The 26587-nt window shown below is 42.4% G+C and overlaps 3 protein-coding genes and 2 pseudogenes across 3 annotated transcripts in view; 4 read left to right on the forward strand and 1 right to left on the reverse strand.

Annotated features, from left to right (window-relative positions):
• The first annotated feature begins 3140 nt into the window (after nucleotides 1–3140).
• The window catches only part of LOC110048258 (uncharacterized), a 37008-nt gene continuing 13561 nt past the window's right edge, over nucleotides 3141–26587 (forward strand). The window contains exons 1-7 of the mRNA XM_089295010.1: nucleotides 3141–3181; nucleotides 4168–4233; nucleotides 4955–5029; nucleotides 6504–6551; nucleotides 7901–7978; nucleotides 8228–8295; nucleotides 10270–10380. Coding sequence (XP_089151136.1) covers nucleotides 4170–4233; nucleotides 4955–5029; nucleotides 6504–6551; nucleotides 7901–7978; nucleotides 8228–8295; nucleotides 10270–10380 — 444 coding nt within the window. The 5' untranslated portion in view covers nucleotides 3141–3181; nucleotides 4168–4169. The remainder of the gene's footprint in view (nucleotides 3182–4167; nucleotides 4234–4954; nucleotides 5030–6503; nucleotides 6552–7900; nucleotides 7979–8227; nucleotides 8296–10269; nucleotides 10381–26587) is intronic.
• LOC149109874 (uncharacterized) lies at nucleotides 15097–21844 on the forward strand (annotated as a pseudogene).
• LOC149109875 (uncharacterized) lies at nucleotides 18982–20383 on the reverse strand (annotated as a pseudogene).
• On the forward strand, nucleotides 20449–21844 carry LOC149109876 (uncharacterized). The gene has a single exon (XM_089295013.1). The coding sequence runs from the start codon at nucleotides 20449–20451 to the stop codon at nucleotides 20896–20898; it is 450 nt and encodes a 149-aa protein (XP_089151139.1). The 3' UTR covers nucleotides 20899–21844.
• On the forward strand, nucleotides 22899–25323 carry LOC149109877 (uncharacterized). Its single transcript, XM_089295012.1, has one exon. The coding sequence runs from the start codon at nucleotides 22965–22967 to the stop codon at nucleotides 23463–23465; it is 501 nt and encodes a 166-aa protein (XP_089151138.1). The 5' UTR covers nucleotides 22899–22964; the 3' UTR covers nucleotides 23466–25323.

Raw genomic sequence — 26587 nt, forward strand, 5'->3', positions numbered from 1 at the left:
ACTGTCTGTATTTCAAAGGGGGAGGAGGCAAGTTAGGTGATCTTAGTGGAACTATGTCCTTTATTCGACTTTTAGCGGTGTTAATGTGTATTTTGTTGATGACGTTACTCAAGAGTGACTGAGAATTGCTGATTGTCACGATATATCCTTAAAAGTAATCAAGTGTGAAAAAGAAAAAGTCTGAAAGAAAACAGTAAACTGCGATAGACTTTCGCTGTTGTAGGGGATTCGGTGATATTTGTAAAATGGCCAGGCAGGAAGCTGTCTTTACAGATCTTCTGAACAGGGGTGGAGGGAAGGGAGTGAAATAGCTGTCACTGTCAGTCGTCTGGTGTTTAAATACTTTGACAATAAGGGTGTATTCCTAACCAAGGTTGAAAAATTGACTAAAAATACCAACAAGTGCAAAGGAAGTAATCAAGCAAGTAACATAAAGCAAGGCGACCTTTTCCTCTTTCTGTTATACTATTGATCACGTGTAGAAGCCATATTATTGTGATGAGGTCACGAGCCAGATGCGCTGATCTTTCGTGGAGCGAGGGAAAAACCCCTATTTCATTATTTGTAATTCAAATTTTGGTTTCGCTTTCGGTCACTTGGCATTTACATACTTGATTTGCAAATAAGGGTACATTCGTAATTTCACATGAAAGACTGACTAAAATACCAACAAGTGCAAAAACTAATCAAGCAACTAACATACAGGCGACTTATCTTGCTTTCCGCCTATACTATTGATCGCTTGTGCAAGTCAGGTTAATATTATGAGATCACAAGCCATATCAGTACACTGATCTCTTATGTATGGAATGAGGGAAACCCCCTCGTTTATTATTTTTGTAAATCAACTTTCGATGTCACATTTAGTCGTGTCGCAATGCTCGTGAGGTTGGTTGCGCAGAGGTTTTGTCTCAGACTTTTCCAATCTCGTGTAGTAATTGCTGTAAACATTTCTCCATAGGCTACCGAGACATCTGAATCATAGTTTTCTGTCTGATCAGCTGAGGTGAAGGTCTGAGGTAAGCATTGGATACGCGACATATGTTTAAACTTTGACGAATTTTAATCCATACGCATTGTTTGTATTTTAGATCTGGTTTCTCGTGGGAAATGAACTGTTCAAATTTTGCTTAATAGTGAAAAATGCTGCTGTTGAATACAATTTTTTCCTACAACATTACTCAGTCATATAAATTTAATGTCCAGAAATTGCGAAAGCAACCACTCGATATCACAGAAGTTCATTGAAGGTCATTCAACTTCCCATATCAGCTCAACTTCATATTCGAATATTCAACTGTTTCTTTGTTTAGTTGATTCTCAAAGGGTGACTGTATTTCAAAGCGGAGGAGGCAAGTTAGGTGATCTTAGTGGAGCTATGTCGTGTATTCGACTTTTAGCGTTGTTAATGTGTATTTTGTTGATGACGTTACTCGCTGGTGACTGAGAATTGTTCATTGTCACGATATATCCTGAAAAGTAATCAAGTATGAAAAACAAAAAGCCTGAGAGAAAACAGTGAACTGTGATAGACTTTTGCTGTAGTAGGGGTTTTTGTGATATTCGCAAAGTATCCTGCAGGAAAGCTGTCTTTACAGCTCTTCTGAGCAGGGTAGGGAAACGGAGAACAAGAGGAACCAGACAGGATGTGTCAAGGATTGACATACATGTAGCGGATAGTCATTTGGTGTTTAAATACTTGCGTAATAAAGTTGTATTCGTAATCAAAAATGAAAAACTAACCCAAAATACCAAGTAATCAAGTAATTAACATACAGGCGACTTTTCGAATCCTTTCTCTTACACTAGCTATTGATCACGTGTACAAGCCAGATTAATATTATGAGGTCACGAGCCAGAAGCACTGATCGTTCATGGAATGAGGGAAAAACCCCTCTTTGATTATTTGTACTTCAACGTTTGGTTTCGCTGTCAGTCATTTTCTATACACGGTAAGGGTCTAGTCGATTCAGACTTTTGCAATGTTTCTCAACGACTCGTGTAGTAATATAATTGCTGTAATTTGTTCTCCTTAGGCTGGCAAGTCATATGAGAGCAACTGAATCATAGTTTTCTGTCTGATCAGCTGAGGTGAAGGTCTGAGCTGAGGTACGTATTCGATACATAATAGATGCATGATCTTTGTTGACGTATTTTGAATACATATGCATTGTCTGTATCTTAGATCTGGTTTCTCGTGGGGGATGAAGTATTCAAATTTTGCTTAATATTTAAAAATGCTGCTGTTGTATGTGTTTTTTTCTCAACGTTACTCTGTCGTATGTATGAAATATCCAGAAATTGGGACACTGATCACTTGATATCACTGAAGTTTATTGAAGGTCATTCAACTTCCCGTATCAAACATGCTTTCCGGCCTCAACTTTATACCCGAATATTCAATTGTTTCGTATTCATTTTTCAAAGGGCGACTGTGTGTTTTTCAAAGGGGAAGGAGGCAAGTTAGGTGATCTTAGTGGAGCTATGTCGTATCCGACTTTTAGCGGTGTTAATGTGTATTTTGTTGATGAATTTACTCGCCTGTGACTGAGCATTGATCATTGTCACGATATTAAACCTTAAAAGTAATCAAGTGTGAAAAAGAAAATGTGTGAACGAGAACAGTAAACTGTGATAGACTTCCGCTGGTGTAGGGGTTTTTTGTGATATTCGCCAAGAAGTCTGCGAGGAAACTGCTTTTACAGCTCTTCTGAACAGGGTGGGGTAAGGGAGAGCAAGGGGAACCAGACAAAATGTGTCACGGATTGACACAGCTGATAGTCGTTTGATGTTTAAATACTTGCGCAATAAAGTTGTATTCGTAATCAAAAATGAAAAACTAACAAAAAATACCAAGTAATCAAGTAATTAACATACGGGGGACTTTTCGAATCCTTTCTCTTACACTACTGATCACGTGTACAAGCCAGATTAATATTATGAGGGCACGAGCCAGATGCGCTGGAATGAGGGAAAAACCCCTATTTGATTATTTGTACTTCAACTTTTGGTTTCACATTCAGTCGTTTTACAATGCATGGTAACGTAGTTGTGCAGAAGTTTCGAAGATTCAGAAACTCAAGCTTTTCCAATGTTTCTTATCGACCCGTGGAGTAATTACTGTAAACTTATCTCCATAGGCTACCGAGGCACCTGAATCATAGTCTTCTGTTTCGCCCAGGTGAAGGCCTGAGGTAGGGGTTCTATATGATTATTCATAATCTTCGTCGACTCTTTTGTACTCATCGTCTGTATTTTAAATTTGGTCGCACTCTTGAAATGTTAATTAGTTAATGCAAGTAATTTCTTAGATCTCTTATTTGAACCATCTGTCGAGATGAAACTTATAAACAACGGACGACAGCGAGAGTACAGAATTGCAGTCTCCTTCGCCGGCATCAAGAATGCATATGCAAAACTTTTAGTCAGCCATGTTCACTGAATTTGTGTGTCAAACTTGTTTTGATTAGGGATTAATATCTTCACGTGCTGTGGAATAATTTGAGTTTCAATGTATTGTGTTCCGGGGGGTGGCGGGTTGGGTGGGTGGTGGTGCAAACTTTTCGGCGTGTTCGAAGTAATGCGTTTGGACTTCTTTCTTTAATCTCATCTCTGTTTGGCCTTATTGTCCGTGCCGATGTAATTGTTATGAATCAAGCTAAAAGTATCTTCTTTTTCGGTTTTGTGTTTGAAAACGACCAGCTTAGTTAAGTAACTCCTACTTGTGACTTTAATGCAAGTCACGCAACCGAGACATTCAAAACTTGGCCTTTGTGCCAAAGACTAAATACAATTTTTTGACGGTTCTAATGGAAACTTTCATCGTTCTCTTAGAGAACGTTGATTCACGTGTACTATGGTCATACTTTCGTATGGTCACGAGGCACATCAATGTTTTAAATAATAAGGGGGACCCCCTATCGCCTGACCTATTTTTACTATTGTACAAATCAGCGCTCTCGAATTGTTTCCTTTGTCCACGCTCTTGGGAAGTAAATTAACATTTTTGTAACTGACTGAGTCTGGGGGGCTGCCGTCATGGAAGTTAAATGAAACGGGATTGGTTGACTTAAAGCAAGTTCTAGTCAGTCATGTTCATAAAGTCTTTAGAGGTGTTTGGTAGTGAGGTTTAGAAGGTAACAATGTGAACATTCTTGTATATTTCAGTCATGGCGGAAAGTCAAGTCAGATCGCATGAAGCAAGAGTGGATTTTGATGAAGATGTTTTAGAAGGTGAGAAGGAAAAAAACTCCAGTAAAAACTTCACAAGAAATGAAATATTTCACATCTGTTTCAATGCTCGGCTGGTTTAAAGGTATCCAATACTGCAAAGGAAACTACTTGGTTTTAAAATAGTCGTGGAACTTCAAGCGTGATGTTATTGATAGTGTCTACACTGTAGACTGTGAAAATCTAATGCCATTCCCTATAACTTAGTCGATAAGCCGAAATAACTAATTTATCAGGCTTGGATGCCCTTAATACCTGGGAACAGTGAAACAACGAAATATATGCTTAAGATGTAATGATGCGAAACAAGACAAAAGACAGATCCGAGACCTTCTTTTTTAGAACTTAACCATTATTTTTGTCGTTTTGCAGTGTTATTTGTTATTAATTGTCATTAATTTTTATTCTGTTGTAAATCATCGTTTATTAGTTAGGAAATTGAGCCTTTTTTAATTGAGTATCAAAAATCAAAGTAATCACTCTAGCCAGTCACTGACAGGACACAGAGAATCCAGTAAACCAATCAAAACTTGAAACACATGCAGTTGAAGCGAAGCGCAGGAAAACGTGTGCGAGCGAATAAGAAAAAGTGGCGCGACCTTTTTTTAAGCCAATCGTGTAGTGCAGTGATGCAAAACCAACTAAGTTTTGACACTCAAGTGAAAACCGCTCTAAATAGTTTTTAAATAAAAAAGTGAAGTTACTTTTCCCGACGTATTATCAGTCATAGCGCAAGGCCCAGCTCCAGGACCAGGCCCTTCTGATGAAAAACTTGATTATGATGATGCTACTCTCAAAGGTGAGAAAAATAACTGCCAATTAGTTTGTTATCTATACAATATTAATTTTACACCAAATCGAACCTGTTTGGTTAGTTTTTAGCCTGGCCGACGCGCCTAGCCCCGCGGTCAGCAGATGGGTCGCCGGAGGAAACTCTGGGGCAACAACAACAACAAAAAAAATTGTTTTATTGGTTATTGACGAAATCAAACGAGCTGGCCGAAGCCGAATTGTACCAAAAACCTACGATTAAACATTAGGTAAGGTAGGTAGGTAAAGTCTGCATGCGAGCCAAGTGGCCCATCAGGCCGGAGCTTATCCCGGTTTCTGTAGCATGAAGCGACTAGGAGTATTTCTACTCTCCCCTGGATGGGATGCTAGTCCATCGCAGGGTTACCCCCAGCATTAAGTTCGCCGGTACCCATTTATACACCTGGGTGGAGAGAGGCACTGTGAGAGTAAAGTGTCTTGCCCAAGAACACAACACAATGTCCCCGGCCAGGGCTCGAACCCGGACCGCTCGATCCGGAGACGAGCGCACTAACCATGAGGTCACCACGCCTCCCGATTAAGCATTAACTGTACCTTAATTCGACCAAAAAGCTGACCATATCAGGTCAGTGACTTCATATTCTTCCTACCTTCCTTTTACCCTGGGGATTCCATTCTAGGGCCAGGTTGTGTCAGATGTTGGTTTCCTCGATGTGTGGCCAATCCAATTCCATTTGCGCCTGGCGATCTCTACTGGAATACAGTCTTGCTCTGTTCTTTCCCAAAGTTCCCTGTTGCTGATTTTCTCTGGCCAGTATATCTTAAGGATCCTTCTCAGACATTGATTAGTGAAGATTTGCAGCTTCTTTGATATGGATCTTGTGATTCTCCAGGTCTCGGAACCATGTAGAAGAACTGACTTAACATTGGTAGTAAAGATTCGTAGCTTGGATTTTGTGGATATTGATGTTGAGTTCCACACTGGTCTTAGGGTTTAAAGGCCTGCCTGGCTTTGCCTATCCTGCTTTTTATATCTTCATCCGCTCTTCCGTCTAATGTGACGACACTCCCTAAATACGTAAAGCTCTGAACGTCCTCCAGTTCCTCATGTTTCAGCTTGATCTTCTCACGCTGTTTGCTACTGGCTCTCATGACTTCGGTCTTTTCTTTGCTGATCCTGAGGCCCGTTTTCTCTGCACCCAGTGCCGGATGGTCACTCTTGATTTGCATATTTTGCAGTTTCTCGGATAAATGACATTTGTCATGTGCATAGCCCAGGTCATGGAGTTGAGTCGTAAGTGTCCATTGTACACCTCCCACCATACATCATTCTGCCTAACAATCCCCTACTTTGCCTGTTTCCACCTCCTACGACGTGGACGTGGAGATTGGACTTTAGGAGGCAAAAATAAAGGGAAAGGAAAACGTCAACGTAAGGGAAACAAATTATTCAATGTACTGTACAAAATAAGTTACTGATGAAGTCAGTTTTGCTTTTTCAGCGATAGCAGAAGTGTTCAGCAACAGGGCAACAGCTTATTACCGTCTCGGTAAGATCTTGATCTTGTCAGTTTTAATTGTTGCTTTCTTTGCGTTTAGCAGATGATATTGGGAAATTAACTTTCCGGGGACAGCTATCAGCTCTTATAGTTCACCACTATTCGTATTGGTTTAAATTGATCACGTGACGCGATAGTGTTCATCCGCGGAGAGACACTATTAGCCTATAGTGCCCGTCCGAGGAAAATACCCGGATGGCTAGTACTCGTCCGTAAAAATATTTCTGTAAACAAGCGGGCTTATAGAAAATAACCAATTGAATTTGTATGAAAAGAGTTTTTGTTTGTTTTCTTTTTCAGATTTTACATTCGGCTTCCACGGCTTTCATCTAAAAAAATTGAAAATAATTCAACATGATTTTTGAACTGGCGCGCGGAAGAAAATTTAGTGGTGAACAATAAAGACAATAGAGCGTTTATGCCTCGGAACTATCGGTCTGATAGTTGCCCCTTGGAAATTTGATGCTCTTAAAACTAGCATATTTGCTTCAAGAACATCAAATTTCCGCGGGGTAACTATCAGCCGATAGTTCCTCGACAGAAACACTCTATTGTTTAATAGAAATAAGCGAGAAATAGATGCATAATTGTCTTTGATGTTCACCAGTAAATTTTCTGGTATTTTCCGCCTTGGTATTTTTCGCTAAGGTTTTCCTTTTTTGCGTGAAACGAAACTTGTATGTATAGATACAATTCTTTATGTCAAATATTGACCTGCAAAAACGCCGTAAAAATATAAGGAGTGTCTTCTCTTTACAATCTCAAACCTCTTTACGCTCGATTAATTGTTATTTCACCGTGTCGTAGTTCATTGCGGTTTTAAGAAAGCTACTTCTTCGTGCTATCCTCAAACAGAAATCAACACTGTAGATATAAACTATTTTACTTCATCTAAAAAATGAAATAGGAATTTGCATTTCATGAGCGACTACTCTGAACGGGCACTATCGACTGATATTCACCCATGGTTATACCATCACCTGATAGTGCTCGCGTAAGATCATATCGTGTGATCCGAAGCATCGTACCAGTTGTACTCTTTCTCAGCAATAAACCTGATTAAAACGCTTACAGTTTTATTTTGCAATGTCCGGTGTTCGTTCCCATCACCCGATGATTCGAACTCTCCATTACACGCTCTTGAATATTTAAGTTATCGGAAGTCAACTATAGTTCGACGATCAAAACAGATCTCTTCCGTGCCCCTAGATTGAGTCTGAACATTGAAAGAAAACATGCTCTTTTATACCTCTGGAACCTCGTGAGCTTTTATTGCATATACGTATTCGTTACTTCTTTTCTGCTGTGCGTGAAATGTTTTTCTCAATTCTATAAATCAGGGAATTATCGCGAGGCCCTAAATGATGCAACTGCTGCCGTCAAGTTGGAACAGACTTCGATTAAAGCTATAAAAACAGGTAAAATCCTTGACTCGACAGATTTATAAACATAAAGCCGACAGCTACCGAACAGAAATCTTCAAATGCAAATGACATTAATCTCTTTTTAATGACATTTCCCCTCATGAGCCTCCATTGCAAGCTATTTTCAGTCCAATACCAAATTACGAATATGGCTTTTTACAAGAATAAATCAGGTTTTAGATGTTTCCTTCTGTGCATTGTAAATAGTATTTTTTTGACCTGATATTAAATAATTGATTGTAGGAGCAAGTGCTTGTGAGCATCTACATTGTTATGGAGACGCCATATCGTGGTGTGAGAAGGGATTGGCAGTATCCTTTGTAACATCAATTATTCATGTTCTTTGCCAGCTGTAAAAAGGAACTACCATGTTACCCTTAGGGATTCTAGTGAAAGGTTTTAAGGGAGAAATTACAAAAAGCTGTGTTCTCTCTGCCTTATATAGATTCCGCTAAAATCCCGCTAAGCATAATAACAGGGCTTCAAGAAGCCCAATAGCTGTGGGTATGGTATCTTCACACTATTTACAAAAGTCGAAATGCTTTCAAAGTAAATTGTAATCGCAAAAACCTAAGGAAGCTTCTATCAAACCCCTTCTCCATTGTAAAGTCTTGAGAGTATGAGTCGTTACTTCAAAGGGCAACTTGATTGAAATTCCCATCAGGAGAAACGAGCAGCCACCTCCGACTTAAAGACAGAATCGTTTTAGGAAAGCATATGGAGTTTGAAATTCAATTTTTATACCCTCAGTTGCTTGGCAACCCACAAAACAACTTAGAGATTAAAGTGTGTAATTGTAACAAACGTGAAATGTTGCTCTCTTCAATATTATTTGTCTACACACTGTTTCTAGGCTGCCTTTTCTTCAGATCAAAAGAGCAGCCATTTTTCTAAAGGTTTACCAAGATGAATTTTCTGTGATTTTTTTCTTACACTGACTTTTACGTGAGGTCAAATCTTGTTTTACTGCCACGTGCCAAATTCTCATGCAAATTCCTTACAAAAAGTAGCCTTTGATTCTTACAGTCACGAAACAAGTCACTCATTGGATAACTAGGCCGTGTACAGCATTCTTCGCCTGCTAGGTGTGCTAGTTTACATTAATTTCTACCCGTCCACGTTACTTACTAGTTTTGTTACATAGCAATTGATAGATTAGTGTTTCGTTAAGATATATATGTTGTTTACTGGCGGGGAGGTCCGTATAGTGAATCAAAGGCCCTATGTCTGGGCTTTCTCGTGTCACATGTGCAAAGAAATCCACTACCAAACTAAACAAGTGCAATGCAAGCGTAACGCTAGATCATCTATATAGGATACATTTTCACCTCCGTTAATTTTACGAATAAAATTCGACGAGGGCCGATTCGACCCTTATTGTTAATTAATTTTTGTGATTTATACTTGTTTGCTTACTCTCGGAAAGTTTCTGTCAGTCGTTGCGAATCACTTGAAATCAGGCTTTTACGCAGTAAATTAAATAGTAGAAAGCGAGGGAATTCATTACGTTTATTCTGCAGAAACTCTCTAAATTAAACCAGAGATCAGAGAAGTAACCTCGACTGAAATTGAGTCGTTTTTTAATGAAAATAGTAGGTCAAGAAAAACACAAGATGACGCGCCATTACTTTCCCGAGCTACAAACAACTCTCACAAATAAAGCACTTGTTTGAATTTACTTACAGTGACTTCCCTTGCCATTTTTAAATGAATAGCGATAGTCTTGTGTAGATTAATCGTCAATGGAAGTGTAAAAAGGGCAAAGGTTAACGATTACCGCTAGTTCACTCACGAAAATTGATATCACCGATATGAAAACGTTACCGAGACCGTGGTCGGAGATAGGAATATCCGGACCGCGCTAAAAATTGAATCAGATTGCAGGATTCGCTACCTTGCCCTCTTCGAAAAAAATATAAATATAACTGTAAGTAATTGAACAAATTTCTGTGTATATATAACAATAGCCTCTATTTGGCGCGAAAATTTGTTCGGAAATTTGTCCACGGACATTATCGTTCCCGAGAAGCTAACATATAATGTCCATTGACAAATATCCGAGCATATATTCCCGCCAAATGCAGGCTATTGTGTTTATTATCCTTCAAATAGTTTTGTTAACATGCGCAGTTTTGAAAATTGGGGAACATCACTCGGATATTTCCCAAGCTGGGGGATATTCAGTCTCGTGACCCGTTTAGACCAATCGCGCCCGAGCGAAAATATATGATGGATCATAAATGTCAATATATTTTAATTATGTCATGTGCCTTAACCCTAAGCAGATTGACAAGACTAACAAGGCATTACTAGATTTACGAGCCAGGTGTGGTAGAGATCGAGTTAAATTACAAGAGGCAGAGAGCAATCCCGAAACTCACTCTGTGAAGGGCCAGGTAAGTAATGCTAGAGGAAAATATATTATAGGCTTCAAAGGGGAGATTAGATAATGCCGGACTTAATATATGTTAAAAGTAAAGGTTTTTTTAAAACTTACATACTTTTACTTCTTTGTCTTATATTTATACTTATGCAAAAATTTTTATCTTCACTGTTAAGCTTGATAAGGACCGAAGTTCGGTCGAAACGTCGCGCTCTTTTACTGGTAGTTTTCACTTCAAATAATATCTGTTGTTCAAAAAACCTCTTGTGCGAAGACGCGCGGTGACAGAAGAGCTAGCAGGAGCTGTTAACGTAACCAATGACTCGAGCAAAGATACTTTACATTTTGAGAATTGAAATAAGACGAAATAGTAAACATTATCTTTGTGTTTCTATCCGGTTTCTCTATAAATATACAAGCATTCCATCACTAATGCTGTTCTCTTATTGACTACGCTACTTAATATCTATTCTATTGTAGAGTGCGAATACTCTTGCAACCTGTGGTTGCTAACTAAATGGCGGCCGCTTCTTTACGTTTTCGAACTCTTTGTGAAGAGAACTTAGCTAATTATCCATTCTGCGATACGTACGTGCTCATCTTTACGTCGATTTGCAAGTGAGAAGATGTACGAAGATGTATGAAGATCTTTTGCAACACTCCGCTCCGCATCACGTTTTCACTTCTCTTCTCTCGCTGTTTGGAAATGCGATAAGGCATATTTGCTATTTGATTTTAAAATTAAGACCACCCCTCTCCCCCCCCCCCCCCCCCTTATTTCAATGATGGAAAAATGGTGCGCTTCGGGCCTAGCCCCAGTTCATCCTTGATTCGGGTGGGGTTGTCTTTCGGGGGCGAGGGGTGGCTTCATCTCTTATTTTATTTTGTCCAAGATTGTACATTGTTGCCTGCCGTTTCTTGACTATTTTCTCTACTAACGAGTACATATATATTATTTTACCTTGTGTTTACTATTTACATCTTTTTTACCCTTTTTGTAATTCAAACATTAGACTTCAAAGAAAACCATCGCAATTCAAGGGCAAAATTAATACACTTTGATTTTTTTTATTTATTTTATTATGTTTGCTAACACTTTAGATCACTTAACAATACTCTTGCTGCTACTTTACACTAAAACAATAACATAAAAGCTAAATACACTACTTACAATACAACAGAGCTACTTACATAATTGCATTGCAAGACAGCTTCTTTACCCTACTTACTTTTAACAATTATTTAAAGGAACGTTAAATTCGTAACAGCAATACACGTATTTTTTAAATTGCATATCGTTTAATTAATCTAACAATTATTCTAGCAATATATCACCCTATTCTTTAAAACGACATATCGTTGTATCAATCTAATGCCTTTTAAAAGCATTAACAGAACAGAAAATGCGAAGAAGCATCATAAAGGAATACCAGAAACTTGATTTTCTATTCTTAACTTGTAATTTACTTTTGTAGTAAATTCAATCCAGGCAAGATTCCTCTCATTTACCTTGTGGTACTGTAGATAATAGTTAGCATATAATAAACATAGATTCAATTTCCTTCCCAAACGCGTTACCAAACAATAATTCGTAGTTTGCCGGGGATATTGAGGTGTTATGCATCTCATTGAACTAGTTCAACAGCCGATTGTGAAAAGAAGTTGTTGTGCTACAGTTTTGAAATGTATGAGGAACTGAGTCAGGCTCACCACAGTAGAAAAATCTATTATTGTGTGTAATTCCATAGAGAGTAAGCTCTTTCTTCGTAGCGACAATGCGATGGATTAGCTTAAAGTAAAATTCACTCAGTTGATTCTCTTTACAAATAGCCTTGAATAAATGAATGAATAAATGAATGAATGACTTTATTAAAGTGTCAATAGTATTAAGCTCAAAAAAACTAATAGACCATTTTCGATATATTAAAATTCTAACTTGGCTCCGAGGCTTGAGGGAATAAAACAAAAGAAATCATATCGAGGTTGAGTGATGAATGATGAATTTCTTTTGTTTTATTCCCCCAAGCTTCGGAGCCATGTTAGAATTTCAGTATATCGAAAATGGCCTATTGGGGACTCTATATTTACACAGTAAATTATACCTTAGCTACATAAAGTTAATACTATTCACAATTTAATGAATAATGTATAAAATAAATAAATAAATAAATAAATAAATAAATGAAGTATATGAACTTAGTAAGATATACAAAGCTTAAAAGATATGAAGTATAAATATGTCTGGATTTATGAAAACCGTGTTAAAGACTTTGGACCAAAATAACGGGCATGTTTTTGGAAAATCGGTCAGATAGTGTACATAAATATGGCCATGTCGTACTGAGAGTGCTATCTACCCCGTGTACTCTTAACAGAGGGCATACCATGCCTAGACAAGCCTTTGAAGTCGCTACAAATGAGTCGAACGAGCCAAACAAAGCCAAATTAGAGCTTAAATTGATCATTTGATTCGCGGTACTAATTTAGACAGGCTTAATCTCTGCGATTTCACCTAAATAACCTCTCTATGTCTTTACTGTGGGTTAAATTAGCCGATCGTTGCGAGAAGAGCATGGTAAGTGGTCGAATCGGTTATTTACTTCTATATTTCAGCGAAAAAGTAGCCCTTACGTCACATTTAATTTCAATAATTCTGTCTGGATTCGCAAAAGCACAGCCACAGAATTTGACTTGTCACTGATAATCTTGATACAATTCTGTCCTAGAGCTAGCTTTCCATAAGGCTTATCGTAGCTCAAATTAAAGGAAATAACTCTCCTGTATGCCTTTTGAGCCCAGGAAGACAATTCACCGTCTTTTCGTTGAATCGTGAATTGCCCAATTTAATTAAGAGTGGTTTTAACATGAAATTGGAGTCTAAATCAACACGAACGTACAGATGTCAAAACCGCGGCGGAGAGCTGATCTATAGCATTCTAAAACCTGTATCGTCCTAAATGGACTGAACAAGAGCCTCCTAATCGAGAATCGATTGAACTTCAAAGAAACTAGGCCATAATTATGAGTTAGCGAATACTCAACATGTTGTCGTTACGTCAATTATCTCCCGGAAGCCACGCAAATAAATTTCCTCCGCGCTAGCGAATCACAGACAGTTCTGATACTTAGCTAGGCCGAGAACGCCTAAAATTGATAAAATAAGAAAATTCTACTCACGATCAGCGCTTGACCTAATGTTCTTCACTCTGCTCGTGGCCATGTTTTGCTCGCAAATAGCAGTGTCCCGGATGTACTTGAATTTTGTCCAGCGGGGAATGCCCTATCCAGACTTCAACAGATTTTAGCTACCTCAAAGTTAAGAGCAAATAAGGCCAACAGCAGCTAGAAATGTCTTGTCCATTGCACGTCTAAGCCTTAAGTGGCAGTCCCGCTTAAAGCGGTCCACTCGACTTCGGGACCAAAAATTATTTTCCTTCATTTTTTGTCAGTGAAAAGGGTTTGACACATATATATGAAAAAGCAATTTATTATTTTCCAATTCCTTATTTTTGCTTTGCTACGAGCCAACATTGAATTTTGGCCGAACTGAGGTTGCCGACCGTGATCAGAAAGGTAAAATTCACCGATTTTGTGAAGCGTGCTACGTCGCCTAAAATGCAGCTCACGGAATTTCGTTTTCACACGAATTTTAAGGTACATTCATTACTTTGACTGACGAAATATTGAAACTTTTCGAAAAATTCTAAGCTTACCAGCGAGGCTGGAAGACACCCCACTCCGAGGCCTCTGATCACCTACTAAAATTTAGCCAAATTTGACGGGGAAAATCTCAAAAGTTGGGTCTAAATGAAGCCCAAAAAGCATATCACAGTAAATTTCATACCTTAATAAACCGTTCTATAAGTTCAAACCGGTGGGTATCTCCTTGGATTGCCCACGAGAACAGATTAAAATCTGCCACAGTCAGTGTGTTTACCTAGCTATCGCTCGTGTCAAAGCTCATTTGCATAACTCTGGCACCCGGTGAAAATACATCTTCTTCCGTTCAGGTTCGTTTGTTGACCTTCTGAGTAGTGGCAAATAGGTTCCTTTAATACTTGTGTACATTCTAGATCCAGTTTTGAGGTGAAGGTTGCGTTAAAGTTGATCAATTCTCAAGACTTGCGAGACTCCAAAAGTAAATAATGGCGCCGGTCTGCAGAAATTAACCGTTAAGCCGTCGACCTGACCCTTCAATAAATTCTGCCGCAGAGGTAGCACTAGGAGAAGAAAAAAATCGTAAGTTTTCTTTTACCGTTTAATGGCAACTGAATCCTGTACTACTGCCAATACTACTGGGAGCCTGAGGGCTATATGCCCGAATTTAAAAAACAACAACAACGAACACTTGCCGGTTGCACCGCTGGGAAATGAACCTGAATGAACACGACACGCTTGAATGGAACTATGTTTTGCGATGAATGATGGGCTTTACTTCTCTTTTATGCTTGATGCTTGTCTTTTAGTATCTTGCACAGCGCATAAAATAAACTTCGGGATCCGTTATATCTGGCCGTTTACACAACGAAAGCTGCACCAGCTTCGTCAAAGTGTCACACGAGTTGTAACGTGACCAATTACCCAGGAGGGGGTTACTCCCTTATATGGGCTACATAGGTATCTGTATGAGAGACCCCAAAGGTTAGGGTTTTTCAGCCGTTTGGGTCATAAATAGGGTATCGATTTTGGCCATTTTGGTTATAAATTGAGTAGTAGTAAAGTGCTGGTTCTGTGACTAAAACATAACATTTTTATGTAACATAGGGTGGCCTCTAAATCCTCCAAAGTCGGATTAGAAGCCACCCTGTTTTTACATAACCATAGTTATGTTTTTATCACAGAACCAGCACTTTACTACTACTCTAAGTTACCAAAAAGAAACCATCGAAGAAAGCCGCGAAGAAAGCATCAAAGCACCGCACCACACGTGTCACAGAATTATTTTCTATTAGAGGCTTGTTTTTTCCTAAGTATACCGCCGCGATGGCTGCAGCAAGATATTCGTCCGATGTTCTGCAAACAAGCAACTGTCAACTTTCCGAGGCCGTCCAAAACCTCCCTCCAGAGCTTCGTGAGATTATTTATAAAGAGTATCTCGCAATAAAAATGAGACAAAAAAAGGAAATGGGCTGGGACAAGGTACACGAGCATATTTCAAAACTGCCTTTATGCCAATACATGCAGCAGATTGTGCCAAAGATAATTTGCTTTGAATACGCGAACTGCCGTTTCGATGGATGTTGTTTCCCCTGTTTCGAAGGTGAGGGAACTCTTCATAAAGCATCGATAAGCCCGCCGATGGGGTTAATACCTCTCATAGTAGACAGCCCTGAGTACAAGAATTTTTTAAAAGTATGCTCCTGGACCTATGATTGGCATGAGTGGTTCCTTTTTGGCAGGGAGCGTTAGCGAAAAAAGGTGGTGTTCCCTAGTAAAAAACCTCATCGGCATCAAGCATAGCCGAAACGACCTCGCGCGTAATATCGCGAGAATCTTTTAGCCACTCAGGTGCGAAAAATTCGTGGGCGAGAAACGCAATCAAGTGGAAGCAGACAATCATGTTTTTATAATATGCAAATAAAACCGTCCGTTTCTAAAAGTCAGTTCGAAGCGGGGGGTCTGTTATTTTTTTTATCAGTTCAGCTTCAAGCCTGCTGCGGATGTCTTTCTCCAGTTTCTTAACATCGGCATCGGTAAGCTTTCTCTTTGACGGTTGGCGAAGCATCTTTGCCCTGACTTGTTCCTTGAGTGCGTTATACTATTGAAACTCGGAAAGGATGGTGTCAAACTCGTGGGAAGACACTTCGTTGTTATTCAAAGCTTTGGAGAGCAGTCTGTTGATTGTATCCCGCTTGGCAACGGCGAGCGTGGTAATCTCTTGATGTTTTTTTATTTTCGACTCGAGTTTTTTGCTGGCGATTATCAGCCCCGAAGAAACGAGAGCGAAACACCCCCCAGCGCCGCCTAAAGGAACTGTTACCGGCAGGCCAACCAAAGACAGGGCGGAGCCAAAACTAGCGCTGGAAAAAGCTGCCGAGAGAACAGTGGAGCCGGCGGCACTCCAATTAACGAACTTTCTCGTCCGTTTGTATTTTTTAGCAACGAGGCGATAGTGGCCGATCTCACGGTCCAAAGTGTTGGAAATCTCGTTGATTTTTTGCAAGCGGAAATTTTGAGAAGGCGCCGCCAGTACTGGATAGAGAGGCTCGGCAGGCGGCGCGCTTGGAGGTAACAGATTTGCTGAAGACATTGCGTATATAAAGAAATCTAATTTAACTCTAATTCAAAAAGAAGCGGGAAGCCTTTGAAATCAAAGAGTTCGCCATTTTCATCTTTGACGCTAATGGTAATGCTTTTTATAAACTCGTCTGTAGAACAGTCTCGCAAAACCTGTTGCGGAGAACCCTGGTAGCTTACATTTTCAAAAGGCTTCCCTTTCACATCAAACAGGGCTAATACATCTGACCTTTTGCCATTGAACAGATTCCGTTCTGTGTCGATCAAATTACAATGAATAAAATATGTCGTTGGAGATCTAAGCCGTTTTACGAAGGTTATAGGAAGCAACTTTCTCCCAATACCAAGCAAATTGGCTAAATCGCGATCAAGTTCAATAGGTTTTGCCCCAGCCCCAAAATTTCTGATTACAAGCTGGCCAACAGGTTGGTTTATTGCTGTTTGCAACTCTTTATATTGATATTTGGCGAACAGACCGTCTATTTCTTTTGCCAATCTTTCTAAACTGTAATGCCCTGGGAGTAATTTACTAACTGATAAAGCTCTATCTTTGTCTTCATCTCCCAAGGTGGCTGAACCCTCTTTTTTCAAAGTGTCCCAACTGTTGTATAAACAACAAGATATGAGTTTCATGAAATGGACTTTCGGTATCGGGTCTTCAAAATAGATAGTCTCTCCGTTCTTTTGTGTGACAATAGTGAGAACAACCATTTTATATTTAACAAACAAAATTGTGTCCAAATAAGATGGCGAATTTGTGGAAAGATCCCGAGTTTGTGAAAAAAGTGGATGCCGCGAAGAAAAAGGCGTGGACAAAGTTTTTAAACCACTTTCCAAAAGCGGACAAAAGCCGGTTCGTTTCACAAGAAAGCATCGACGAGAAAAATAACGCAACCGCAGAGGTGTTTTTCAAAGAAAGCGAAGGCTCGTTACAAAGCGTCTTCGGTTCAGACAGGCGGTATTGGAGTGCGGAAATGAAACAAACGCTAGGTTTGGGAGACAGCGGAGGTTTTCCTTACCAATTGTCACCACTTGGTTCAAAAGTTTCCTTGCCAATCCCTGCAGAACCTTTCGGCGGAAAAGCGCCAAGCTTGAAGAAAATATTCAACGCCGAAATCAAAATCTACGTCACGCCTGACCAATATTTCACAACAAAATTCCGAGAAATATTCCAAAAAACCAAACTCAGGCACGATTCTGGAACCGAATCAAAACACTGCTTAGGAGGGCCTGACATGAAATATTGGCCGCAACAGCTCAACTTCGGGGTTTTCTGCGCGACACAAGGGTGTGGAGTTTCTCGCGAAATCTTTGACAACGGGATGAATCTCCCCCCGCAGATAAGAGCTTTTTACATCTTGCACGTGTATTTCACGGTCAGGCGCATTTTGTACCAGCTAGGAGGTATTCAGAGCATAAGCGCTTTGCCCGGAGACCCGACGTTCAGCCAAATGAATAATCATTATGACGTTGCTTCATACAAAAGGCTATGCGACGAGTTCGGCATAGATCCGTCGAGCGATTTTCACTTCACACACGGTGCGAACCACGGCTTGGGAAGTGTATACATTGGCGTTACAGGGCACGGGCCATTGAAAACAGGAACCGTTTATCCAGGAGGGCTCTATAAATTCAGTGATGAAGGCGGTGCGGCAAGTAAAGGAAATCTGCTTTATTTCATTGAACCTGATGCCGCTTCTTATGCTCAAGCGGACTGGTTCGCACCAAACACAGCATCCGGTTTGACGCAGGTGGGCTTGTCGAGAATCAACCAGTCAATCGAGGCTTTCGTTTACTGCACCCTGGGCGCGCAAGTCAACGTCCGCAGCAGCATTCTCGGTTCTGGCGGCCGGGCGAAAGAAGCCCAGAGCGAGTTTCTTGTTCTGGTGGAAGACGCGATCAGACAGCCCGACCTGGCCAAGGGCGTGCAAAGGTACCAGCTCGCGGTGGATCAAGCGAAGGTCAGGCTCAATCTTGCTGTAGCCCCAATGGCCTGGCTTATGCCCGCGTAAATGATAATAAACACCGAAAGCACAATCGGTTACAACAACAAGCTGAAACAGGCGGTCTCCGGGATGAAACTGGGTGTCAACAACGAGGTAAACCCGGGGACAAAAAAAGCTGCGCTCAAACTCATGGCAGGCGGCCCGTCAAAAATTAACCCTCCCAACATCCATCCTTCCAACCCGATACACAAAGCCGCAACAGCCGAATCAAGGAAATCAGCTTCGACCGAAACTCAGCAAGCACAACCAAAGGAGCAAAAAATAGAGCCCAAGGCTCCAGATAAAATGCCGCAACATGAAATAAACAAAACAGCGGTAATTGTCGGTGTAGTTGGATTATCGGCTTTGCTGTTCATGGCTTGGCGGTAAAGTTAACGCTGCTTCCTCAAATATTTTTCGAACAAAAAGGCCACCACGGCAAGAATAAGCAACCAGGTATGCTAGGCCAGAAACCCGACGACTTGGCCGGCGGCTTTGAATAGAAAGCTTACGATTGCCCCGAGGAGCCCAGGCAGTATGGAAACGAGTTTCGCGCCAATATCTTTTAGGCCTTCCCCAAAGCCTTGCCGGTGGCTTTCAAACCTCTGGTGAGGACCCCGATGACAGCTCCGATTTTGGTCCCGGCGGCGATAAGAATAGTGGTCAAGGTCACACCAATTTTTTGAAGATCTCTTTGACCCTTTCCAAGAGAGGCCGCCCCCTTTCCCTTTCCGCAATCTGAGTTTGTAAACGGAAGATCTCCTCGTTTCTTTCTGCCACTCTGCCTTCTGTGGCTTCTTTGTCGGAGGGCGAGGCATTCTCATCTTGGATGATTGCCTGGTCTTCCTCGTTTTGGCACTGCAGCTCGCTTTCCTGCTCTTTCAGGTCGTCCAACGGTTTTGTTTGGTTTAGCCTTTCTTCCATGGTGTTTTTTTCACTTTCTTTTGCTGTGATGCTGGTCCTGAGTCTGTCAACCTTGGCTTGTTCTTTTTCAATGTTTCTTGCTTTTTTTGTAAGTGAGTCTAATTCTTTTTTCTTGTTTTCAAGATCGGTTTGATAGTTCTTTTTCAGTTCTTTCAGCCTACGCAGCTCTGCTTCACTTTCAAGATTCGAACCTTGTTTATCGTGAATGGCATCAATCTGAGCATTAGTTTTATCGATTTTATGTCTCAGAGCTTCCACTTCTTTCTTTTCTTCTTCTATTTGCGAAGAGAGTATTTCCGCCTGTTGTAGCTGGATCTCTGCCTCTGCCAGTCTTTGCCGTTGTTCTCTGATGGTGTCGCGGTCTTCAGCTATGATATCTGCAGCATTCGGGCCAAGTTGATCTTTGAAGCTGCCTAAAAATTTTTTCGTGAAGCCTGTCCAGTCATCTTTCATAATCTTGTACTCACCTCCTTGCTTACCTATTGCAACAATTTTACCCTTGTTTTTTCCGGTGGTGCCTTTCATAACCGCAAATCTTTCAGTGGAAAATTTGGGGAATACTGCTTTTAATCGGTCTAAAACACTTTTCCGTTCCGAATCTGTTTCAATCAAAGGGGTATCTTCTCCAAAAAATGACGTCTCGGCATAAGAAGTGTCAGGCAGGCCGGACTGCTCGTGCCGCATAGTATGCATTTCCGTTTGTTCACCCACGTGGTAGGGGGCGCCAGGTTGGTAGGGAGTGGATACCGCACCTGGTTGAAAAGGTTGGGTTCTTTCAACCTCTTCTTCTTCATCATCATCATCATTGTTGCCAAGCTTATTGTCAAGGTCCGGGTCTTCGTAACCAACTTCGCCACCGCCTTCCGCCATAGTAATATATTTCAATTCTGTTATTTTTTAAATTAGAAAAATATTAAACGGTGGTATTATACGAAATGTCAGTGCCAGAGAACCTTCGCCCAACGTACAACGAAAAGACATTAAACGCCATGAAGGCCAAGCGCGCGGTCAAGCGAATCACCTTTATCCGCTCCGAAGCCAATCCCGGGGATAAGCTGTATGTTTCCGTGCCCAAGCTGAACGAGAACGAGGTTCTGGTGCCGGGCTCGCTAGCGCTTCGCTTTGACATCGACATTTCTGGAGGGCACGCCAACAACTTCCTTGTTCAGAACGTCACGCGGGCGCTCGTTGACAGGCTGGTCGTGAAGTTTGCAGGCACTATCCTGCAAGGCACGGTTGGATATGACATCTACAAAACTTTCGAAGACCTTTTCCTTTCGCAGGAAAAGCGAGACGGGATGATTGTCGAAGGGATTCAGAGCGAGGATCTATGCAAGATCCGCTCAGGCACGGGAGACAAGAAAACCTCGGGCGTCGACGCTTAAAACAAGCTGAACGAGGTATACGAAAGCAAGTACCGGATCAGGCTTGACCACCAGATTTTAACCAACCACGGTGTTTTCTACCCCCAGGCCCTTTACAACGACCTCACGTTCGAAGTAAAACTTGCTGAAACTATACATGTGGTCAGGGGCTCCGACACAACCCAGCTGAAATACAAGCTGACCAACATCCAGCTCGAGTACGAAATGATCCGCAGCAAGACTCTGGCGGACGAGGCGTACAGCGTTTACTCTAGCGCCAAAGAGTTCACTTACGACCACGTGATGCATGACAAAGAGGTGTCTTTCAAAAAAGGAACTGACACGAGGATCAACATCAAAGTCAACGCCCAAAGAAGGTCACTAAAAGCCCTCCTCCTCCTGTTTGTAGAGCCGTATACTGCGGGCGACAGAGATTCAGAAAAATTCATCTTCCCGGATCTGACGAAAGTCAGCATCACGGTCAACGGCTCGCCCAACAGGCTTTTCAACGACGGCATCGAAGGCAAGGACATGTGGAAAGAGGCCCACCGCTTCTTTGTGAAAGAGAAAAATAAAACCGAGCACATGAATATGACAAAATTTTACACCAATGATAAGTTCGGGCTTGTGATTGACATGCGCTCCATGGCAGATCAGTCGATGCACGGCAGCGGCACGCGCATTGTGAACAGTACAGACGGGGTCCAGCTGGAAATTGAGCGGAAAGCCGAAGGCTCAGGCGACGTGAAATGCCATGTTTTCGTAATCTCCGACTCCCAGTTCAACATTATGGACAGACAGCTGGAATCTGTACAGTTTTAAATATGAACATGGACCCAAGCGAGATTCCATTCAACGCTCTCATCGTGGGTCCGACGAATTCAGGCAAATCAAGGTTTGTGGTGGACCAGATCTACGGCACTTTCCGCGGCAAGTTCGACAACATCGTACTCATCTGCCTGACATTCGAGCACCACAGAATTAGCGAAAATGATCCAAGAATGTTTGTGATAATATGCGGGCAGCACGAGGTGGAAATGTGGTTGAAGCTCGTGAGATGGGTTTTCGAGGGCACCAACACGCTCATAATCCTCGAAAAGATGTGAAAGGGCGTACAGGCGAGCTGGTGAATCTCGCCTTTTCTGCTCGACATATGGGCATCAGCGTTTGGGTTTTGACCCAGAAGATGAGCGGCATAACATCTTCCTTTCGGGAGAACGTGGCGGCGATCGTTCTCTTTTACACCCCCTCGGCCAAGACCACGAAAGCCATTTTTGATGATTACGCCGGCGAACTCTCTCAGGATGAGTACAAAGGTCTGGTTTCAAAGCTGAAAGAGCGAAAGTTCTCTTATCTCATGTTCTCGCTACGCCACCCCTACGGGGTAAAGGCGTTTTGAATAAAAAAAATGAAAGCTGTATATAGCCTTGAACAATGGCTGAAGAAGAGGCCGCGTTAGTAGAAGTTATGAACCTACTTCAAACCGAGCCCGAGCCGCCGAGTGTTCCAACAGGTGGCATAGTTGCAACCGCCCCCGGACCTGACATTCCTGCTCTTCGTGAGCAGATGGCAGTGCTGGTGTCTACAGGCAAAGCCAAAGAGGCCATCGGAGTGCAGTTAACCCACGAGCAGGTGAAGCGCCTGAGCGACAAAGAGGTCGAGAAATACACCAAAAGGTACGAGACATACGTGGGCTCAAAGACAACAGAAAGTCTGATGGACAGCTTCATTTTTCTTGCAACCAAAGCGGTCGGAATGTTAGTTAACATCAAAGACATCGACGCTTATCAAAAAGAACTCAGAAACGACTACATCATAAACAAAGAGCTATCCAATCTGGCCGGCATCCTTGCTTTGAATTGCGGCCGGTTTCTTGCCGCGGCCAACGCGGCGCTGATCACCACAAAACATATTGATTTTAACTCGCATTTGAAGAGAAGGGACGAAGCAAAATTGGAAGAAATTCCGCAATCCTCAACTGCTGAGGGATTGCACAAACACTGAGTATTACTCCAAGCATTACTCCAAGCATTACTACATTTGCTCCAAGTATTACAATATTTGCTTAGAATACCCTTTGTTCCAGAATGTCTACCGAACATTCCGAGAGCGCACCTGCCGTCACGGCACATTCGCAGGGCGAGACCCAGACAGCACCTGCCGTCGATATCACGCAGCAAGCTACAACTCCAACTACAACTACGACAACGCAGCACGTAAAAAATCCCAAGCGTGTGGCTGCTGGCAAAATGGTTGCTGAAAGAACGCGGCTGGCCAGAGAACAACAGAAAAAAGCCGCAGCTGCAAACAAGAAGGCGAAAGCCGCCACAGCGGCCCCCGAGCCAGCCCCGACCACAGAAGGCGAAAGGCCAAAGTGCAGCGGAGAAAAAAATATCGGCCTCAGCACCACCCAATGGCTTGCTGTTGCCAGCATAGTCGTTTCACTGGTCGGGATTTATTACAAACGTGAAGAGCTCAAGGCCGCATTCGACAAAATAAAAACGCCTGAGCCCGCCCCTGAGCCTGCGCTTGTTGAGCCAGAACCCGCTCGCGCGACACAGCCAAAAGGTTTAAGAAAAATTATTTAAAGTTTTAAGTGTAATATATATCATGATGCCAGAACTTAACGTTCCACAGACTCTAATCACTTTCGCCACCTCTTTTGGTGTCACGTATGTGTTGTGCTGCTTAAACAAAAAGGTTCTTTGCGCAACCTTCAATTTTTTGAGAGCAGCATTTGGCAATAAGGACGGAGAAAAAATAAGACAAAGAGGAATAGAAGAAGAAGTAAGAAGAAGAAGAAGAGAAGAAGAAGTAGAAGAAGAAGAGGAAGCGGAAAAAAAGACAGATTAATTTATTTTAAACTTTTGTTTTTACTTATATTATCAACCGCTATCATGTCAGACAACAAGCTTGTTAAGACCATCATGGACGCCACTACTCTCACTGGTTTGGCCGCGGGCATCGGCTGGGCCGCAAAAAAGGTTGTGAAAGAGAATTTCACTTCTGATCCCAGCAACAGCGCGATGGATTACGTGCAGTTCACCGCCGTCATGGCGGGCAGCATTGCGCTCAAAAAGTACCTCGAGGACCAAAAAATCCTTCCAACCAGCGTCTGAAATTAATGATTTAAAAAAAAGACTCTGCTATATAGCACCATGGCAATTACTGCAATCATCGATGTTCACGAGGCTGTTTTGAGAGCCGCTAGAGAAAAAGAAAAGAGCTATGATGAAGCAGTCAAGGAGTTTCTAGAGGTTTCCGATGAAGTAATTCTCAACCGCAAAAAAGAAGTTTTCGACAGGGTTGTGACAAAAAGGCGTATAAAAAATGTGGAGTCTAAAAAAGTACCGCGACGAATTCGTCGAGGCGTATCTAAATGCCAAAGAAAAACACAAGATCGAACCAAAAAAACTTCTCGAATGGATTGCGACCAACTTGCAAACCTGCTGAAGACAAGAAGAACCTCAAACAGCGTCTGAAATTAATGATTTGAAAAAAAAGACTCTGCAATATAGTACCATGGCGAGCATCGCGATTATGGTTGGTGGGGCTGTGTTGGACGCCACGGCTTTTATCGGCGGAAATTATCTGGCGAGGGCACTTGGCGGGGGCGACAAAGCTGCACTTGAAGAAAAAAAGCGTCATGACAAAGCTCTCGAGGCGTACCAAGCGGCTTACGCCAAATACACGCGCGACCGTACCCATCTTCTCGACTGGATTGCGACCAACGCGCAAATAAAGGCGGAGGCCAAGCAGAACTTCACCAACACTGACTATGCCTTCAAACTCTACAACCAGGCGCATCCCGACGAACAAATGATACCCCCCAAAGGGCCCAAGTTCTCAGATTTCTATCAGCCAAGCGAGCAGCAGAAAAATGGCGAACTCATGTTCGTGGGCGCCGGCACGCTAGCTCTGGGCTACTCTGCATTCAGGTTCCTTTAAACTTTTTTACACCTTACTTATAGTGTAAAGCGCTGGACGCCAAACTCGCAAAGATATACTACGGCCCCTGGAGCTACTGGAAAGGTATCTCTGCGATCAAAAAATTAGCCGAGGCCGCCAAGGTACCTGAAGAAACCGCAAAAAAGTGGCTGATCAAGCAAGCGCTCTGGCAGATATTCCTCCCCGCGCCTCGGCGAATTCCTCGGCCGAAATTCGACGTTACCACACCCAACTCGGTCCACCAGGCGGACCTTCTTTTTCTGCTGCACGACAAGCTCCCTCGTGGCCGCAAAGTTTACAAATACGTGCTGACCGTTGTCGACGTGGCCAGCCGCTACAAAGAGGCCGAACCCTTGACTTCGAAAAATTCTGATGAGGTCGCCCAGGCCTTTCAGAAGATTTACAAGCGCTCGCCTCTCAAATGGCCTGAAATGCTGCAGGTTGACCCCGGTCGCGAATTCATGGGCGCAGTCACAAAAGAGATGAAAAAACACAAAACATATATCCGGCGCGGGCGGGTTGACATTCACCGCGACCAGGCCATTGTTGAACGTTTCAACCGCACCCTGGCTGAGCGCTTGTTCGGGCACCAGTACGCCGTGGAAATGCGACTCCCTGAGGGCCAGCGGTCCACTGCCTGGGTGAAAAGACTTCCAGAAGTTGTTTCGACTTTGAACAACGAGGTCACAAGACTTATCGGCAAGAAACCCGCCGTTGCCATCAAAGAAAAATCTGTTTATGCAAGGCCATCGACATCTTATTCAAGGCCTGTTTGAAAAAAAGAAAAAATACTTCCCTCTCTTGTCCAAGTTCGTTAGCTCTACCAACCCGGCGAGCTTGAAGGCGGGGTAAAAAGAGCCACAGACCCAATCTGGTCTTTGAAGGTTTACAGCATTAAAAGATCTTTCACCAAACTGGATCAACCCCTTCTCTACTATCTGCGCGACGGTCCCAAGCGCGGCTTCGTTCGTGAAGAACTGCTGGTTGTCCCTCCAAACACACAGTTACCCCCAGAGCAACTTTGAAACTTCGGCTTCCAACTCGCTGAGTTCATCATCCGTTAATGTAGGCAATATATCAAAGCTGGTGTACCCGTAAGCTTTGGTGGTTATCCCGTCGTTGTCTATCCACCGCTTCGAGTCGAACGGCGACAGCGAGATCTTGTTCACATGCATGGTGTAAATATTGTGGCGCTCGCTTCGGATGATGTTCATTCCATGCCATAGCTGCTTCGCAGCAAAAAGCATTTCCTTGTACTGTTCATGCATTATTTGTTTCTTGACAACGCGAGCGAGATTGAGTACATTTTCGACCTCAAAGACACGACCTCTGCGATTGGTTTCCCTGCGCACTCGTCTTTCATCTTCCCCAAAACCTTTTTGTTCGACTCCGAGTGCAGCAGGTGGTCTTTCGGGTAGTCGCTTGTGTCGTACAGGTCTTTCTTGCTTCCCGTGTCCCTGTAGATGTCTTCTGTTTCTACCTCTGTCAGCAGGCTGTCCGTGTCCGTGTACGGGAGATCGACCTTTGGGCCGTACTTCGGCTTTAGGTGGTTGTAGTAGAAGTCGTACATCAGGATCTTGCTGTTGTCGAGAATCGTCATCCCCGTGTACACCGGCTTGTTTAGGAGCAGCTTGTTTTTCCGCATGTGGATCCCCACCAGATCGTTCGAAAAGAATACGTGCCTTTGGAACAGGGGGCTGGCCACCAGCTTTCTCACTTTCTCCTTCTCGGCAGTGGGGAGGATCTTTATTTCGACCCGGTT

Source organism: Orbicella faveolata, unplaced genomic scaffold (genome assembly GCF_042242905.1).
Source record: "Orbicella faveolata isolate gen_17 unplaced genomic scaffold, um_ofav_v1 contig_25, whole genome shotgun sequence".
In the NCBI taxonomy this organism is placed as follows: domain Eukaryota; kingdom Metazoa; phylum Cnidaria; class Anthozoa; order Scleractinia; family Merulinidae; genus Orbicella; species Orbicella faveolata.

Coding starts and splice junctions, on each gene's coding strand:
- LOC149109876 (XM_089295013.1), top strand. CDS start 20,449: ATGTCAGTGCCAGAGAACCTTCGCCCAACGTACAACGAAAAGACATTA.
- LOC149109877 (XM_089295012.1), top strand. CDS start 22,965: ATGTCTACCGAACATTCCGAGAGCGCACCTGCCGTCACGGCACATTCG.